The sequence below is a fragment of the Venturia canescens genome, chromosome 9, assembly GCF_019457755.1.
Source record: "Venturia canescens isolate UGA chromosome 9, ASM1945775v1, whole genome shotgun sequence".
NCBI lineage: Eukaryota > Metazoa > Arthropoda > Insecta > Hymenoptera > Ichneumonidae > Venturia > Venturia canescens.
This window is the reverse complement of record NC_057429.1, coordinates 11421530-11441316: the sequence shown is the minus strand read 5'-3', so window position 1 is coordinate 11441316 and position 19787 is coordinate 11421530. Positions and strand designations below refer to the sequence as shown.

Below are 19787 nucleotides of genomic sequence, written 5' to 3'. Positions count from 1 at the left end.
ATGATAAAATTTCATTGGAGCATTACACGCGTGACAAATTTTCATATGAATCGAAAAATCAAATTATTCTCGTATCTCTTCAAATGTTTAAATGCATATTCATCAATAATGTAATCTCCCGAGAACAACTCGCTATAGAACAAGATTCTGCGATGAAAGAAGTTCAATTCAATTTTCGTAGTTTCTCAGATTACGCGGTAAATTTAGAGATATTTGGAATAAAAAGTAACCACCCAGCGGGCGGTGTTGCGGCGCAGCGACGAAAATAGTAACATTTATTCAAAAGTTACTGTAAATTCAATAGTATAATGTGGAAATTCGGTTAGTTCAACAAAATTGATGCGAAAATTGTACGATGACGTCAGTGGTTCACAATTTAAAAAATCAAGACAAATAAAGAAATTATGAACAAATAACCTCGATGTATATATTTGCAATAAGAATGGAAGAGAAGGCGTGAAAAGAGCATTGAAGATGAGGCTTGAGAGAATTCCAATTCCGATTTGCGGGGTGGCCGCTGACTGAGAGGAGACAGAAAAGAGATTCCTTGCACAGTGGCGCGAGTGTGTGGAAGTAGAAACAGAAAAGTGAGCGAAGAACACAGTCAGCAGCAGTAGTAGTAGCAGGGTAACAGCGCGCACGTCAAAAAACTGCGGTGGGGCGCCGTCAGAAAAGCAACATGGCGTCCGTTAGGTTATCGCCGTAAGGTGTCTGCTCCGTATCATTCGGTTCTATTGATGCGATATATTCGGAGCATTTTGGCGGCCTGACGCGGAGTTCCGCGTCTTCGGGGAGGCTGCCGAGTGGCTCGTAGAGTAAAAAAAAACCCCTACCCCGAGACGACGATTTTCGAAGGTTTAAGACGGTTCAAAAAACGGAAGAAAAAAACAAGTAAAAAAAAATCGAACGAGAAGAGAGTAAAAAAAAGCTGTAAAGGTTTGATAACGGGCGCGTAAACAGTGGCTTGTGGGTATACATACACACCCTGACGCGCGAGACGGGGTCCCACCGGGAGAAATCAGTGTTTTTCACGGTGATCTTTTTTCCTATTTCCACGGTTCATCTCTGCCGTTTACCTTCGCTCTTTTCCGAGCGAGACGTTTGCGGGTAAACGAGTGAGTGCGCGAGGGAAAAGAGATAGAGTGAGACGGAGCGAAGAGTGATAGAGGCAGAAAATGTCTCAGTGATCGCGCGTCGTTTCGCGATTGTATGTTTGCCAAATTTCCTGGGCAAAGGACCTAGGTACGCGGAGGAAAACTTATTAAAATGCCGGCGATCAGACAAGTGCTATTAACCTTCCGATAAATTCAAGTGTTTTGCACCCAATATCTTGCGCTCTCTTTTCTTTTTTTTCTCTCTTTCTCCCTCTATTCTTCCTATCCTTTCTTTTCTTTCTCCTCGCCCCACTATTGTCTCGCGTGTGCGTACACTCCGGGCGCCCTTTAAATTCGTGCAATCTTCATCATTTCCCCGATGTTTCCCGTGTTTTTTATTTTGTTTTTCCCAAGTGCTTGATTTTATATACGTGTTTCGGCCCCTCAGTCTACGTGTTCGTATGCCCCTGTGTCTATGTGCGTGTGCGTGTGTGTTTCGTGTGCAATCTCGGGAGGTGAACGTCCTAAGAATTCAACGACGATCGTAATGGATGAAGCGAGAAAAAATACGTGCAATTATGAGCCTTGAGAAATGATCTTTTTTTCTATTTCGATTCTCGTTTCTATTCGCAATTTTTATAATACGTGAATATAAAACATGGGTACCAAGAGAAGAGCTATTTCGTTTGGTGGGTCCTCCACGAGATTCTGACCCAACAATTTCATGCTTTTTACTGTGGTGTTTCATTTCTCTGATCGCGAAACAAGTGTCTCTTGTATTTTTTTCAACGGTTTTTTGTCTTTTTTTTTTCTATCGCAATAAACACCTTTATGAGATTTTTTGACGACTCCAACCTGGGGAGAGGGACCATTTGTTTTGTCCGAGATTTTTGAACACGGCCAGGGTTAAGCCATATGCCGCCTGCCGGGCTATCGGCTAAAGGCTTGTCTACCTTGATGGACCACGGACAACCCGATGCTCGTCATCGGAGCGAGCGCTTTCTACTCTACCCGGAGAATGGCTCCTCACACCCCCAAACTCCCAGTACAGCAGCCTCCTCCCCGAGATATCAAAATCCTGCGAGAGGAAACAATTATTCCGCTAGGTAAAGTTTTCCTTCAATTCTTCTTTTGACAATCTTTCTTGCCATTTAAAAATACCAAAGTACAAGGGTTCATTCGTTTGTCCGAATGATTGTAGTTTATCAAAATAATTCTAAATATTATAATAATACCATGGAACAAATGGAGCTCATTTGTATAAAATAAAGATTTTTCAATGAAAATTCAATAAATGAACGTATAGCAATGAAAAAATTTGAAAAGAATTGGCAAATTAAATATATTTTGTGTTGAATCATATTTATCAAAAAAAAAAAAAAACATTTTCTTTGTAGAAATGCATGAAAATAGAAAACTTGCTTGTTCTCTTCTGATTTTGTACAAATATTTGAAATTTTGTTATTCCTGTATTGTGAGTTTCTTATACCAGTTCTGTTTTTCCAATGGAAATGCAAAAATACGGAGCTATAACGATTAATCCGTGATGTTTTTATGTAAGTTTGAAAATCACTTGATTTTTATGCTTCCGCAATATTTTGTTTCTCAAGCAAATTAACAAGGGAAAGAGTGTTGTATAATTTTCTAACTTTGTCAAAAACTCAATGAGTAAGCGAACGTTTCAATGGAATGTAAAACACTTAGAAATGTTCCCTGGTACATTTTTCTTTACCTTTGGATGTAGCAACACAATCATCATACATTTTTAGCTAATATTTCTAAAATTGTAGACATTTCTATTGAAATATGAAGCTTTGATATAACGGTATCAATTTCATTTTTATTATGCTTCAAACTATTAAACTATGTTTATACATTTAGTATTGAATAATTAGAATGCAGACGAATGAAAATGGTGTTGATTTACAGTTACGCATACTTATACGGACGTACATCTAGCAACAACATGTCGGACAGCAGTGTATCGGACACTCACAGCGGGGACACAGCGAGGACAGTGTCTCAGCAAACAAGTCCTTCGCATGCGACACATTCATATTCCCATTCGAGGCAGGATAGCAATTCGACAATATTCACCGCCCTTTTCGATTATGTTGCTCAGGGTGAGGACGAGCTCTCTTTGCAAAGAGGAGAAACAGTGGAGGTAAGAAAGTGAACTTTGAAAACGAGACTGAATCATATTCTAAACGAATATTATAATCGTTCTACGTCAACAAATAATTCTCTAATCCTAATCGATTTTTGGTACAGGTTTTATCCAAAGATTCAAAGATTTCGGGGGACGAGGGTTGGTGGACGGGAAAAATACGGGGTAAGGTTGGAATATTTCCGGCGAATTTTGTCGCCGAGGCGGAAAGCATCGATAGGGTATCGTCGGTGATCGACAAAGTACAACCAATCGAAATTGACTTTGAAGAGCTGCAATTGGAGGAAGTTATAGGCGTGGGAGGTTTCGGCAAAGTTTACAGGTTTGTATTTCATCGGAAAAAATGTTGTCCTGAAAAACTCTACAAATCTGAACTTGTGTATACAGTTATTAATTCGAGTTGCACGTTTTCTAGAGGATTTTGGCAAAAACACGAAGTGGCTGTAAAAGCAGCGCGTCAAGATCCGGATGAAGAGCCCAGTGTTATTCTAGAGAACGTGAGGCAAGAAGCGAAACTCTTTTGGTTACTGAAACACGAGAATATTGTACAACTCGAAGGCGTTTGTTTAAAAATGCCGAACATGTGTTTGGTCATGGAATATGCTCGAGGTGGAAGCCTCAACAGGGTCTTGAGCGGTCGTAAAATACGGCCGGATGTCCTCGTAGATTGGGCTATACAAATTGCGCGTGGCATGGATTATCTTCATAATAAAGCTCCTATAAGTCTGATTCACAGGGACTTGAAGAGTTCAAATGGTATGACGTTTTTCTGTTACGCAACATAATCTCGAAGTCAACGAAAAAAAAAGATTTCTATATTTTTTGGTATTTCAATTTTCATCGCAATTTCCGTGTAATTTTGGAACGCCAAATTTTACAAACTTTCCGTGCCACTTCAGAGTTTTAAATATTTGTACGTTGGAAAAGGTAAGAATCTATAATGAATGAGTTTTGATTAATTTACAGTATTACTCAGCGAGCCTATAGAAAACGACGATCTTCAGTACAAAACCCTCAAGATAACGGACTTTGGTTTAGCCAGAGAAGTTTACAAAACTACGCGAATGTCCGCTGCAGGAACGTATGCTTGGATGGCGCCGGAAGTCATCAAGAATAGTACATTCAGTAAAGCGAGCGACGTATGGAGGTAAATATCGATTGAACATTTTTTTTTAGCAAAATGCAAAGTTAGTATCCAAAGCAGCGTGGAATTTATCTATATTACTTCTTGGTTCTCAGTTACGAAATAGTTTTTCGAATCAATTTTGCATGTCGTGGGAGTTCAAACCATTGCACATTTATTTTCGTTAATTCGTAATTTTTTAAATAATTGAATGATTTTTAAAAATATTTTTTTAGCTACGGCGTGCTCCTTTGGGAGCTTTTAACCGGTGAGACGCCTTACAAGGGCATCGATGCTCTTGCAGTCGCTTACGGAGTTGCTGTGAACAAACTCACTCTGCCAATTCCCACGACGTGTCCCCAGCCCTGGAGATGTCTCATGGAAGGTACGGAAAAGTGATCAAAATTATGAAAAAACGAATTGTTGTTTGAAACGAATAACGATGAAACACTTGGATAACGTCAAATTCGTCCAACACAGCTTGCTGGTCGTCCGACAGTCATGGGAGACCGGGATTCGCTGAAATTCTCGTCGCCCTGGACGAGGTGAGAAGCGCATTTGCAGCTACGCCTCACGAGTCTTTTCACACGATGCAGGACGATTGGAGATTAGAAATCGAGCAAGTTCTTCATGGATTGCGCATGAAGGAAAAGGTAAATAAAAAAAACTGTCGGAAAAAATCTCGCAGTGTTCTATTCGCGATACTCGTCATTGGAAAACATTTTTAAAAAATTGTCAATTCTGTCGTTCTACAGTCAAATTAGTAATATTCATAATGTTTTTTTCTAAAATGCTTTACAAAGGCATGCCGTTCTCTTGAGGAGGTAAGAATCGACGATAGTCCTGTACATTTCAAATTATATAAATGAGGGCGCCAGCTTCGACGAGCTGTGCGAATGTCTAATTAAGGAGAATTTTCGCCTACTCTCTAAAACGGGCTTTCGGACGTTTTCACAGGAATTGCGCTGTCGAGAAGAGGAATTAACAAAGGCACAAGTGCAACAGAGACAAAACGAGGAGATTCTAAGACAGAGGGAACAAGAATTGGCCGCCCGTGAGATCGATCTGTTGGAGCGAGAGCTCACCGTAATGATAATACAACAGCAGAATACGCCTACGCCCAATAAGAGGCGGGGAAAGTTCAAGAAGTCGAGACTCAAGCTCAACAAGAAAGAGCCTGGAAGTAACATTAGCGCTCCATCGGGTGAGCCGCATTTTATTGACTATTTTCTTGTTACCTGGAATATGATTTTTTCGAAATTCTCAAATTTTCAAACATCCGTCAACTATCTTTTGCGAATTATTTCCAATGCTCATTAAAGTGGCCCTGAAAATATTCTAGACAAATACGAATCTGTACTTATAGTTAATTGTACAAAAGATATTTCCGATTAAAATCTCCATACAATTCAATGTTTTCAAAGAAAATTTTCACCAATGAATTTGTTTGTTTTTCCAAAGATTTTCGTCACACAATAACGGTACAGCACACGGCACTGGATCGCGGGAAACCGCGCAATCCTTCGAGGCCGAACAGTCCACCAGGTTCACCGAGTATCCCACGACTTCGAGCGATTGCCTGTAAGCCATCAAGTTTGAACGATTTATTCAAATTTGTCCCTATCCGACACTCGTACTGTAAATATCGAAAACCGAATCAGGAGTCGATAGATACGGACTCTAAAAAAAGAACACAAGACGATGCAAAAGTTTGTGCTTTAGTCGTAGAATCGTTTTTTATTTTTACCAATTGTCATTTTTTGTTTTTATTGTAATTTTCGTATCAACAAAAGTGGGAAAAAAACAAAAAGCATTTGTTGTCTATTTAAATAACGGCATGGTGTGTGAGAAACCAAGTAATCTTGTTGTCAAAGCCTACTATTTCTGCTCGCCAACGAGCACCTTTGCTGCACCATTTTTTGTTGATTCTTTCCTCTGAAGAATTGTTTTCTTTTTACTTATCGTTTTGTGTGATTTTTTTCTAAAATCCTTTTACTCTTCGTTTTTTTTTTTAACAGTCCTTTTTTCAAGTACGATTTTCCGAGCTGCGCACGTTGAAAGCCTCTTCGTTTGAATTTGTTGTTGTGAAAGCTAAAATTTCAAAATTACGAATCTTTCATACCTGATATTGGCAGTAAGAATTATTTTTTCCTTTCGCAAAACACGATTTTATTTTTATATTCTATTTCTCCAAGAAAGATATTAATCCTACGTCGTCGTGGCTTAAATTTGCTTCGACCCATCTTTTGTCATGGATGCCATATTTTTCAAAGTTATTACGAGATAATGATATAAGTTTTCAACTATTTGACGGTCTGAAATTCTTCTAATTTTTACAGAAAATATCTTATTAAATTCTGTTCCAAAACGCGCCGATCCCGTTTCCAAAAGTACGCGTACACTTTCAATTATTTCGAGCCTTTTAACATGAACGTCCGTTAAGATCTTTTTGGAAATAATTCTGTTCCATGGAAATGTGAAATGTATTGAATTATTTCGAATTGCCAAAATTGTTAAGGAAACTGATGTGAATGGCAATTTTTTTAGAAAAAAAAGACACCAAATGGAAAGTTTGACTAATTTTAGAAAACGAGGAAACGAAAGTTAATTTATAAATCTAATGAGAATTCCGGAAAAATAGAGTAAAGGCTGCTGATAAGGAAGAATTGAAAGCAGGCTTTTCAGTGTGCGCAGAGTGAAAGAGTAGGTAGAATGAGTAGCGAGTAGAATTTTTGTTTTTTTGTTTGTTGCCGTCTAGTACCGGCGGACGGAGTAAAGGGTAAGACGTGGGGTCCGTCAACGCTGCATCAGCGCGAACGGGGTGCGATAATCACGCAACCAGTGAATCCGTCATCGCCAGGTGGGAAGCGTTGGTCGCGTTCGGCGCCGGATCTTGAAAAGACACCGTTACGTACAGCGTTGTTGGCGAACGCGCAGCGGTCTCCTCTTCTGCAGGAAATAGGTAACCACCGAACATCGCGAAAGTTGTACTCCTCGGCGAATAATCTGATAGAGGATCAGACAGGGAGGGAAAGTTCGGATTACGAGATACTTCGTATCCCGAGTATAACGAGGAGAGGAGGAGGAGGAGGAGGAGTTGCGGAGAAGAAAGATGCGCTCGAGGGCTACGAGTTGGAAAATAACGATGAGGATGATGAGGTTGAAGTTGACAATAACGAGGATGAAACAAGGGCGATAATGTCGCAAATTGGTAATTCGAGAGAGACAAATGTTAGTGAGACTTATGAGACGTACGATTTCAAAGAGGCTGCGGCATTTCGATGTAATAATCTTCGTAGTACTCATATAAACGAGGAAGGGAGTATTATATCCCGGGGTTATAAGATATCCATACCAGAGTCTTATCTCGAGCACGCATCGAAAACTTTGCAAATGTCGAAATCGCAAAAACAGCAGCAGCAGCAGCAGCATCACCACCACCAACAACTGCAACAACATTATCACCATCACCATCATCATCGGCAGCAACAGCAGCAACAGGTGGCATCGTCGGAATTGAATACTAGCGACGAGAACACGTCCTCGTGTTCAGCGAATTTTGTACACAGCGTAGCTTCGAGCCTTGTGGGTACAGCCAAACGGGTTAGAAACAAAAAGCGGGATCGTAGCAAATCGAAAGATTCGGGCAAGCGTCGCGACAGTTCGGAATCCCGGTTAAACACGTTGGCAGATTTTTTTCGTTCGCCTTCGGGTTCGCGAAAGGGTTCGTTGAACGCGGAACGAAAAAATTCCGTGACTATTAAGATCAACGACGCGGACGGTTTAGAGTCGAGTCCGGAGAATTCCATAAGCAAACCGACGCGCCACAAATCCCGTAGTTCCAAGAGCCCTTTAAGGGTTTTTGAGAAGATACGCGCATGGGGAAGTCGAGACGCGTTGGACGGCAAAGTTTTACAAGCCAAAGTTGAGTACAGTGTTCTCGAAGATTCGATATCGATACCAAAATTGGAGCAGCGTGACTACACGCCCAAATTTTTGGCCGCTAATTCCCGCGAAGGCATTGACTTTGAAAACCTTGAAGCTGACCTTTGCAATCTCGATTCGGAACACTCCAACGACAGCTCCAAATCGAAAAACTCCCTCAGATTTCTCGAGGAATTCGAGCCCAGTGGCCCGAGGTCCTCGCTCGACAGTACTCGTAGTAAATCTAGCATCGCCTCAAAACAAAGCGGACGCTGCTCCGATCAGGATTACGATGTCAACGAATCCCCGGAATTCAATTCCAAATTTAACCATTCGACCGTCGGTGATCAGCCCGATAAAGAGAGCTCCGATTCCAACGAACGATTCAACGAACGTCTCGCCGAGTCACTCAGAATCGTTAGTCTCTCGAGACGAAGCTCCGAAGGCACGAGCTCCGCAAGCTCCGTTTCCTCCAATATCCTTGCGACTGACAAGTTTTTCAGAAAGAGTGATTAGTTAGCGATCTATATTATTTTATTATTATTATTAAAATTATTATTATTATTATTATTTTATTATTATTAATAGTATATACGAATATATACGATTTATTAGAATAGGATTTTCTTGGCGACACGGTACTCTGGCGTTTAGGCTTTTTTTCATGTGGTCCAAACACGTACGGTAGTTGTGAAACAACGCACGACGTTAAAGCATTTTTCTTTACCATAATTATATTTAAATATATATAACATACTCGCCATTCAAGCTACAGCGCTACAAAGCTTTTAAAAAAATCATCAACAAATGATTTATTACAAGCAGTTTTCTCAAGAAAGCATCGGTCGTAATTCCGTTGCTCATTTTCCTACAGCATGAATTCCCAAAGTACGGAATCGCAAGCGTGAATAATTAAATATTTGTCACGTTAAAATCATAATTCGTATTAAATAATTAAATGAGTATCGTTGATTTAAAAATTTCTTAAACTATGAAATTTGTGCAATATTTTTCCATAAATGTTTCGGCGATCGAAGAGTCGATGGTTGCAATAAATTCATGCTGTGCGAAAACAATTGGCTGTACTCTGATAAATTGAGCAAATTTTTTAACAATAATCCGAATAATGAGGAATCGAAAAGTGGTCAGCTCGCTCGTAGCGCTGTAAATTGCCTTAGACTTTCCCCATTGTTCCTGCGGGAACGATTAACGAGCGAATGTTCTCTCTTGATCGCAGGCCTTTCCGAGGAGAACATCCACTCCACGCGTAAGTTTGCCATCTCTATATTTCACTGTCAATCCCGTAGATTTTTTTTTCTAATTTTTCATCACAGTCTTTTCACCCTTTTTAAAATGATATTTATTGGAAATATTGTTGTTGATTTATTTGTATCGTTACGAAATTCTTGTCGCACCTCGTGCTCGCTCTGATTAGTAGTTTTATTGTTTTTTTTTTTTTTTTTCCTCTCAGTTTTTATATCCGTTTCGAGCATCGCACTCGCTTTTCAAATATCAGAAACGTATTTTTCCGACCTTTCGATTCCCGCTTTATCGAGGGAGTGTTGTCAAACAACTATAATTTATCAAGTGAACGTGGCTAAAACTCTAAGAGTTTTGGCCAATGATCGTTACGAATATTTCGTTAATTTACAAAATCAAATCATTTCTAGTTTCATATTCATGTTTAGTCTCTGCGTTTCTCAAACGCAATAAATAAACAGCAAAATCTTATATTTTCATTCGATTTGAAAAATCATTGAAAAGGCCAATGAACCAATGAGCTTATGACAAGCCTCAAAAAAATCGAGAATTCCCGAAACTCCATCGACCGTCGCTCGATGTTGATCCGGACCATTGAATTGATCTCAAATTTCACTCAATGAGCGAACCTCGCATGCATGCAACCTCGGTATTTTTAAAAACTTGACACTATCAATATTTGATTTTGGAATCAGTGTATTTTATCAATTCCCGTCGATGTTTTGAACCGACATTATTTATTCGAACCACCTTGTCCTTCCACATTTTTCATTTTTTCTTCTTTTTTTTTTGTTTTTTTTTTTTCAAACAAACAAACAAAAATATAAGTGCTATCGCTATTATTACGACTAGAATTGTGAGATAGCAAAGATGATAACGCAACGCGAAAAGAGAATAAAGATCCAATTGTGGTGCTGCACGTAGATCCGTAGTTTTGTGTGATTTGTAATCGCACGCATATATCGCAGACTTGAGAAAGTAATAAAGAAAAAAAAAAGAAAAAAGAAAAATTAAATTAAAAAGAAAAAAAACCTATCAAAGCAACAGAGAAAGAGAAAATCATAGGAAAATAGTAGTTAAAAGAAAACATAAAGGATTTGGTGAGGGACCAGTTTTAAAAATTTAAGTTTATTTTAAGAGTCAAGCCCCGGCTGGTGGAGGGCCTGTTCTGGCTGAAGACCGATGCGGTGTGTCGTGGAAAAACATGCACGAAACAATTACATTAAAGAAACAAACTGAACAAAACACGTCTGACTTATCGAACGTTGCGTCGAAGAACAAACGATGACACAGAAAATTGAGGGAAAAGGAACTTACAGTGCGGTGATGTTACGCGTTCGAACGAAAATAATAACAATAATAATAAATAAATAAAAAACAAATGAAAGCAAAAGTAACACGGAAGAAACAAACCCATGATAACGAAGTGGGGAAAAAGCTCGATGAAAATCACAGGAGCTCATGCGTGATTATTGAAATTTCAAATCGTCCGCTGTCTACCGAGTCGAAATCTCGATCGACGTCGAATGTTCGGCTTGATTTTTCTTCTTTTTATTTTAATCCAGTCGCTTTAACTTTCGGTAACTAAAAAAATAAATAAATAAATTAAAAAACAACAACAACAACAGGAATTAATTGGCAAACATTGGAAACAACAAAATATGCAATCTTTCTGGTGTTGGTTCTATCTCGTTAATCACTTGGAGTAACGTTAACAGTCTAACCAAAACAGAGCTAACAGTCCATCCGCTATTAAAACGCAATATTGTTCTGATCAAAGTAAATTCGATGAAACGCTCTCATTTTTTCGTTTGTTGTATTTTTCAAGTGTTCACCTCGTTTCAACTAAATAAAATGTATCGTACCGTACAATCGTTTTTTCCCAACAAATTTTTCCACACGAACGAATCGGAACAAAGACAAACGTCAAATACAAAAGAGTTGAGTAATTTGTAAATGAGATAACGAATAACGTCGATCAGAGATGCGAGCTATGAGCACACTTACAGTTTTCTTAGACCAAGTTTACACGCACACACACACCTGTATTTAGACTATAGAACTTTTTCAATAAAAGCTTTTCAGTTGGACACGTTGAATTTTGTTTTTTAGTTCTTGGATAGAGAAAAAAAAAAATGTTAAGCAAATTTTACGCTCGGCCCGTTGCTCTTGATTTTCCGATCGAAATTCTGGCTCACTTTTTACACGTGGTTAAATTTATTGTTTTTATTTTCTTATTTTCAATGTCAACAACGTGCGAATTTGAGATGAATTTTTTTGTTAACGCATTTGACGTCGCGTCTGATTAAGCGCTTTGCGAAACGAATTAAGAATTTGGGTATTTTTCTTAATTTTACGCGAATCTTTTTTCGTTTCACGGTCGAAAGCCCAGCGTAAAATATTCACCTTGCATGCTTCCCGTAGAATCCTAACTTTAATTTCCTACTTGGGTATGGTTCGTTCTACGTGTTTTTTTTTCTCTCTCTCTCTTTGTTTTCCCAGTAATTTGACAGTTTTGACAAAATACATAATCTCGATATTGCAATTGAGTTTATGAATGGAAATGACGGTAGAAATGAAACGCATGCCGAACAATCGAATGATTTTTTAAGATCGTAACCGTTTTGCTTGGAACGAATGAATAAACGTGGCCAAAAGCATCGTACGTTTTGAATGGAACGATTGATGATTCACAAGTGCAAATATAAACTAATTTATTCGACCCACCGTGACTTTTTAGAGTATTGAGAAAAGCTTGAGAAGACTTTGAAGAAAAGCCTAACAATATGGTATAAATAATATAGTATGGAATAAAAAAAAATGTTCTGTTGCATGCTCAATTAACTTGGTTTGTTAATTTGTAAAACGCTTGGACGCAAAAAAATCTAATTGACGAATGGAAGAAGGTAAGAAAGCAAATAAAGCTGGGCGCACCAAATGCGAAACGAAAGCGAGGATAATGAATAAACGAAATATTTTACGATCGTTCATGCTTGCAACGGAATTGTATATAGTTGATAGAACAATTAAGAAGCAATGAAATAACGAGATAATTATTCGAAAGAAACGTCTTAAATCGTTGTTTTGCCACTTGCAAAAATACAAATTGTTTATTTTTAGATTACGCGACTCTGCCAACGGAAATAACGTCGGAATGGATGACGATGGAGTATCCTATGAAACCGGGACTCACGGGGCCTTACATAATGCCGATGCCTGTGCCAATGCCAACTCTGTACAACGGCGAAGCTAAGAAACCAAAGTTAGGCATAATTGAGCTTCTTCTTTACAACATTGCTTCGATGTTGGCCGGAGTCGCAACTGGTTATGACGTTCGAATGTCAAACGTCTCACCGATTCATCCGAGACTCCAACCCAGGTCGGCCGAAGCTCCGGACGAACCTCCCCGATGGTGGTTCCAGGCCGAAACTGGATCTAATCGGAATTCTGGATACCTCGGACCAGAATACGAGTTCAGCTCCAGCAGCGGTTATCCTCATAATACTTATCACGGACCAGCGAGACATTATAGGTACCACAAACGGATGAAAATCAATGGAATTAGCTTATTAGTAATAAAAAGTAAAAAAAAAAAAAAAAGTAAAGAGTAAAGAGTAAAAAAAAAGTAAAAAGCGAAAAGTTTATTAGTGAAAACAAAAACATTGCCAGTGGTGTGGAATATTCATGCGATTCCTTTATCACTGAATGGGATTTTTGAGAAAGAATAAAAAAGTGGACTTTTGATCAATGACAATGCCGAAGAAGCAACCAGAAAACTGGTTCAAATTTTTTCACAAAGTTTCAACGATCTTTGTAGGAACAGCAAATTGTAAATGAATATTGCACGATTGTTTAAACTGTCGAGTTAATAGAGATTTGGAACAAAATTTGAAAGCTATGTAAATATTTGTTACAGGCCAGGAGTAAAAAAGAGTAAAAAGTGAAAAGTTTATTAGTGAAAACAAAAACATTGCCAGTGGTGTGGAATATTCATGCGATTCCTTCATAACTAAATTGGATTTTTGAGAAAGAATAAAAAAATGGACTCTCGTTCAACGACAATGCCGAAAAAGTAACCAGAAAACTGGTTCAAATTTTCTCACAAAGTTTCAACGATTTTTGTAGGAACAGCAAATTGTAAAAGAATATTGCATGATTGTTTAAACTGTCGAGTTGATTGAAATTTAGAATAAAATTTGAAAGCTGTGATGTAAATATTTGTTACAGGCCATTTTTGAGCACGATGGGAGGAATAGCGCCTGGTTTGCCTTCGAACGTGATCAACGACAAGCCTCTGAGGTTTACGGACTCTCCACAACATTATGGTAGCAATACAGGCTCGAATGTCCCAACGCCGAGTCCAAGGAGAAAAAGTTCGAGTACGAGTAACGAGGAAGCGTACTCGCCGGAAACTGGCAGAATCGATCGGATCGACAGGATCGAAAGGGTACCCACTATTTATATGGGGAATGTCGCACCGTACCCTGATTATGGCCCACCGGTCTACGCTATCGTGCCTCCTGAATATTACGGTAGACCTCCTGAATCTGGATATTTCGTCAACGCCGATTATCAGTAAGTCCACAAAATGATTTCCTACTGAAAAATGGAGAAATCGTGTGATGGACAGAAATTCGGATCGATCATTCGTTTTTATTTTTCATTCAGTACAGATTCTTCGTGCAATTCTAATCTCGATTTTGCTGCTTCGACTCAATTATCATTTTGCTAACGAGTGGTTCATTTTTTACAAACGGTCTTGAGAGGTGGAGGAATTTGATATATGTGAAACTTTTAATCGTTATAGGGTATTACACAATTTTTTGAAAACTGTTTTCAATTAATCCTGAGATCGTAATGAACCAGTAGAATTTTTATTTTTATTTTATAAGACCGAAAAGAGGCTTAAAAACTATTTTTTATTTATGATCTTGAATTTCGCGCGGAAAAGCTAGCCACAAAAATTAAGGATTCACCGCCGCCATCGACGTATTTGCCACTGGTAGATTCGTACTTTCTGCTTTCACAAAGCCGTCTTCTATGATGCGATTTTAATCAAATAAATGATAAAAGTACACAAAGGTGATAATAACTTGTAAAATTTAAAAATAACACAGAGCGCGCGGTTAAAATCTTGATTGTTTACTATCGGAGTGACGTCACGTTGGAATCTAGTATGACGAATGGTGTTTTGGACGTTTAAAAAACAGATAAAAGAAGACGATTTTTAAAATTGAGTTATCAAAATTAACGTTGCATTTTTATGAATAAATATTGACGTTTCTCGTTTACTTTTTACGAAATCTATCATAAAATACCTATTTCGAATGCAAGTCCGTTTCGAATTTCAGCACGAATACTGTTTTTCATGCTTTCAATCGAAATGATTCCAACATAGATTTTTGAATGCTCAACGAGTCAAAATTCGTTCTCGTTCATGATTTTTTTCAAACGATGGTTTTATATTCTTCCAGTTGTTTTGGACTATAATTGATTTATTTTTATTGACATTTTAGCGATCGAATGCTCGAGTATCCGGATTTTTCGCACGCGTACGACAATCCGAACAACGTGAACAGTCCGGCGCGTCCAACGCCTCGACTTCCGGGCTATACGCATCACCGTACCTCCTCGAACGTGTCGAACACGAGTACGTCGAGTCAGAGCAACGTAAATCCTACATTTAGATTGGAGGACGAATCGGATTACGGTGTGTACTCGCCGAATCACTATTATCAGCAGAGATCATCCAACTTCCCGACGAGTATAGGGACCTATAACAGCGGGATGATGAATCACGATTACGGTTCGCAATATTTGAGTCGACAGAATTCGCACGATTCGAATCCGCCGAATTCGTCGAGCGAGAGGCCGAGCAATCTCGAAGTCGTTACGAGGTTACGCTCGAGTTTGAAGAGGTCGAATTACACGTACAATTCTCCGAACAAGACTACGAGTACGAGTAAAAATAATTCGGGCTCAGGAACGCCGACGAATCCAACGCCACCGGACTCCCTCACGTCCGAAGACTCTAGTTACGTTTCGGCGAAAGACAGTCAAATTTCTATGGGACGAGTTCGATTTTCCCCTGTCACTTTTGATCGCGACAACATTTCGAGAGAACACAGAGAAACGCTTCTCGATATCCCGGTTCATGGACAGACACAAGATGCGAACGTCGCCGTTCAGGCTACTCGGCGAACATCGAGAAACCGGAAACCCAGCATAACGGAAGTTGAACGCGATTTCTTGTCATAGCATTGGCTCATTTAAGATAAACAATTATTATTTCGCGTTTTCGTACGTACTTGAGGAGGGAATACCTGACGGAAGAAAGGAGAAAACAACAATATATGAGTATCGATGAAACGTTATCCGGTGATAGTCGCAACGGGCGATTTCAATCAAGCACTGCCTCTTACAGGACTTTCGTCCTGATATCTGTGTGTTATTTAACATGAGAGGAGAGACACCGACGTTTTTCTCATTTCATGGCTCACTGTACTTACATTCCAATTATTGTATCGAGGCGTCGCCGATGAGCCTCGATAAAAACGATTCACATTCCTCTGGGAAAAGGACCGTTGATTCATTGTCGATGGTGGACAAAATTTGGGAATCGCACTCGAAGGATCGTTCGATCAGTTCCAACGCGGGCTTGAATTTTCGTGAAAAAAAATTCGCCCAATTGCACAGTGCAGATTTTCCGTCTTTGGCCATCGCTGCATTGGTTATGTTTGCAACCCAACCACGTAATTATCGCATTTACGTCGAGTTCGTTTTCTTTCTCGACATCTAAAACCAAGAACGACATTCCTAAAGATTCCACATTCGTTGAAATTCTTAGCTTTTCTCATTCCCTTCGACCTCTCGTAAATCGACTCTCCAATTTAATGGAGACTCGATTTTTTTTTGATAACGTGAGACTGCTCGGAGCGAATAAATAAAATAGGCTTAGAACAGATTTTTTTAGCACTTGTATGAAAATTACAATGGAAAAGTGTACAGTAGAGATTTTCTTAATATTGTTGGAATTAAGATGAAATAATTGAAAGTGACAAAAAGAATGTTTTTTGAGAGCTCGAAATGTTTTTCTGTACAGTTGCGTACGCATCGTGATTAGTTTCTCTCGTTTTTCATATTTTTCACGTTCCGAATATTCAAGACGAGTCAAAAAATACGAGGATGAGCATATAAAATCATTTGTGTTTTGCACTTTTTCAAATAAGAAACTCACTGTACGAAATGATATTATCAATTGCACATAATCTTGAAATCATTTTTCAAATTCCGACCAACATTCTAATGCGAGAATAGTCAAAGATCGCACGAATGATTCAATGTGCTCATCTTCGACCAATCAAACGAAGAAAAGGATGACATTTTTTTTTGGATAAATCGCGATTAGAATTGTGAGAAATATGATTCAATTGAGAGAGACCCTATTCGAGCTTTGTATGACCCTGTTATATAACCCCTTGATGTTGTACATATATCGAAGACACACGAGGAAAAAAGATTTACACAAACAGTTAGGACGTAAACTGAGCAGCAATCCTTACATTCCCTTCAAGCCCCAGCCCTAGTTTTTAAATGATATACATATATACATGTATGTATGTACCTTGGGAGAAAACGGATACCCCTGAAAAGAGATGAATCGCCTTAGGAACCCTCGGAGTTTTTTTTATAACGAATTTTTTTAAATAACATAGTTGCAAATCAAAAAACAAAAAATAGTCTCAACCAACGTGTGAATGATTATTTATCGACCGTTCACTCCGATAGAAACCTCGAATGGCTCTTTTCACACTCTTGTAATCCTCCTAAACGACGATCATCAGTATTTTTAGGATACACCGGAATGTACATAGAATTTTATGATTGCCAACGTTTAAACGCTCGAGCCTGGCGCGGAGGATCGTTGTTCGATGTTTCATTTTGTTTTAACCTGTAAAAATTCGATTTTGTTTTCTTGTAGTTAGGGCTTGAGCCGAAATTTTTTAACCAAATTTTAGTTGGCACGAAACGAAATAGGAGAGTTGGAGCAAAATCGATTTGGTACAATTGAGCTTTTTTGTTCTATCGTTGTTTTCATTTATACAACAGAGAATTTTTTACTTCACACTTTTGTTTTATTTGTGCTGTACAAAGATCTTCTCTGCGGTGCTATAGGATCAAGTACTTAAATTTTTAACTCAAGTCACGATGAGAAATGAGAGAATCATTGAATAAGCTTCCACGATTATTGTTGGAGATGAATTTTTATTTGCTTTTTTTTTGTTTTTTGGGTGGAAATTCTCGAAAAATATTGATCGTCGCGAATCGATGACGGAGCAACTAAAAAAATTTATATTACAATCATAATACTTGGCAGCTAACGACGTTAGATTCTGTGTAATGGCGTTATTCCCTCGCCAAAAAGTGCTAGTCTAAGCTATATTTATTTTTTTATACCCCCACAGCTTGTCTGGCTTTATGTTTCGTTAGTCAATGACGATTTTTTTTAAACGCTCGAACGAATTGGAATAAAAAACAAGATTAACAAATTAGTAATAAAAAAAAAAAAAAAACACCAACTTTCGTATATTTTACGGAGTTTTTACATGCAATATTGTATTTAAACACGAAAATCATAATCGTTTTTACACATCACAGTCGAAAAATTGGATCACGTGTCAGAAATGATTGCTTCAAAGATTCCATTTATTTTCTCATCATTTTTTCAGTAGACTATCGTACCTTTTGTAATGAACAAACACAATTTCAATGTTTTTTTTATCTTATTCAAAACGAATCCACAATAATGCGTAACCGAGCAAGTGAAATGTAATTACGAATGATTAAACGATAAATACAAAAAGCAAAAAGTGTCTCGATATAGCGTTTAGAATATTCATGGCGTGATAGCTTTGCGAGAAGAAAAAACATGTTGAAAAAGAAAATAAAAATCGGGCGTTGAACGGAAAATCGGAAGAAATTCTCGTTTGTTTCTTCTCTTTTCTTGAAAATATAAATTGTATTACCGATTCGGAATGTAATTAGTCAGTATTTTTTTTCATCGTAATGCAAAAACGTAGAGAAACAATAAATCGCAATCGAAACATTGCAATTCTCCGTGCTCTTTTAGTATCCACGGACGACGAATTCGATATTTTTTCATTTTGTCGCAATTGAAGTCATTAAATTTGTAACTCGACTCATTAGGCGTAAGAAGATAATTATTATTGTTAGGCTGCTGAATGCAATGTGTTGTACGTAATAAAAGGAAATAAGAAAAATTGATGAAGCTGGATTGGCGCAGAGGTGGGCGGAATATCGATTAAGAATTCAATTGATTTTCAAACTCATTTTATTTATTTATAAACTATCATTCAACGTTTAACGTTATGGAATTAGAAAAAAAATAATTTCGATAGTTTTTCGTAAAGAGTATAGGCCGACAGATTTTTAATACGGAAGTAAAAACCCAGTGAAAAAGATACGAAAAACCTCTCAAGACCAAAAAAACCGACGTACCCATCTCTGTTCCAACTTATTTTGTCGCATTGTCTGTGAAAATTAGAGGCACGCGTTTTTCTTTCAAGTGCGACATTACGAGACTCAATCAAAGATAAGAAAGTGGCATTAAGCATCTTTTTTTTAATTATCAACAATGTGTATAACGAAAGTCTGAGAGTGAGTAAATTTGTCGATTAGTCATGAGGACCGTGCGAGAATTGCAATAGAGGTCAATTGTTTATTCCTCTCTCTCTCTCTTAACTAACGATATTTTCTTCATTTTTATCTTTATTATTATTATTATTATTTTCCGTCCCCCGCAAAAAAAATCACTTTTGTAATAATTCGAAAACGACAGCATGAAAAGATCGAGTGTTCGCGGAAGTAAACGAAAATCTTACTGCGCTGTCTGACTTGCACTAAAATAAAATTCATGTATTTTTTCAAGTATTGTACATTATACTATAAATATTAATTATACAAATTATAAATAGCTATTGAATTATATATATTAAAAAAAAATATATATATATATATAAATATATATATATACATACAATTAATATTATTATAATGTTAAGAGCGTCACACGATATAAGTGATTATTAATAAACAATTTCGAATAATGAGCGGAAATGATTCCTTTCATTGACACATGTCAAAATCTCCAAACGTCAAACCTTTGTTCCTTGCGTGAATTCTGAAAAAATTGTTGTCT

The 19787-nt window shown here is 37.9% G+C and overlaps 1 protein-coding gene across 10 annotated transcripts; it reads left to right on the top strand.

Annotated features, from left to right (window-relative positions):
- The first annotated feature begins 629 nt into the window (after positions 1-629).
- Positions 630-19698, top strand: LOC122415661 (mitogen-activated protein kinase kinase kinase 10-like). 10 transcript variants are annotated; one of them, XM_043427992.1, is made up of 16 exons: positions 630-2200; positions 3054-3258; positions 3366-3583; positions 3677-4017; positions 4228-4408; positions 4621-4769; positions 4865-5037; positions 5188-5208; positions 5342-5588; positions 5846-5965; positions 7143-7346; positions 9546-9575; positions 12472-12474; positions 12689-13100; positions 13796-14143; positions 15085-19698. In XM_043427992.1, exons 1-16 carry the CDS (start codon positions 2010-2012, stop codon positions 15824-15826), a joined length of 3585 nt encoding a protein of 1194 aa, XP_043283927.1. In that variant the 5' UTR covers positions 630-2009; the 3' UTR covers positions 15827-19698. The 10 variants fall into 10 exon arrangements, with proteins under 10 accessions (XP_043283927.1, XP_043283922.1, XP_043283925.1 ...); XM_043427987.1 differs by having other exon boundaries at positions 3024-3258; XM_043427990.1 differs by lacking the exon at positions 5188-5208 and having other exon boundaries at positions 3024-3258.
- The last annotated feature ends 89 nt before the right edge of the window (positions 19699-19787 follow it).

Bases quoted from the DNA above. Each gene is read 5' to 3' on its own strand.
- LOC122415661 (XM_043427987.1), top strand. From the start codon at position 2,010: ATGCCGCCTGCCGGGCTATCGGCTAAAGGCTTGTCTACCTTGATGGAC. The intron at 3,584-3,676 runs GTTTGTATTTCA...CACGTTTTCTAG, and splicing joins GGTTTCGGCAAAGTTTACAG to AGGATTTTGGCAAAAACACG. The intron at 4,770-4,864 runs GTACGGAAAAGT...CGTCCAACACAG, and splicing joins CTGGAGATGTCTCATGGAAG to CTTGCTGGTCGTCCGACAGT.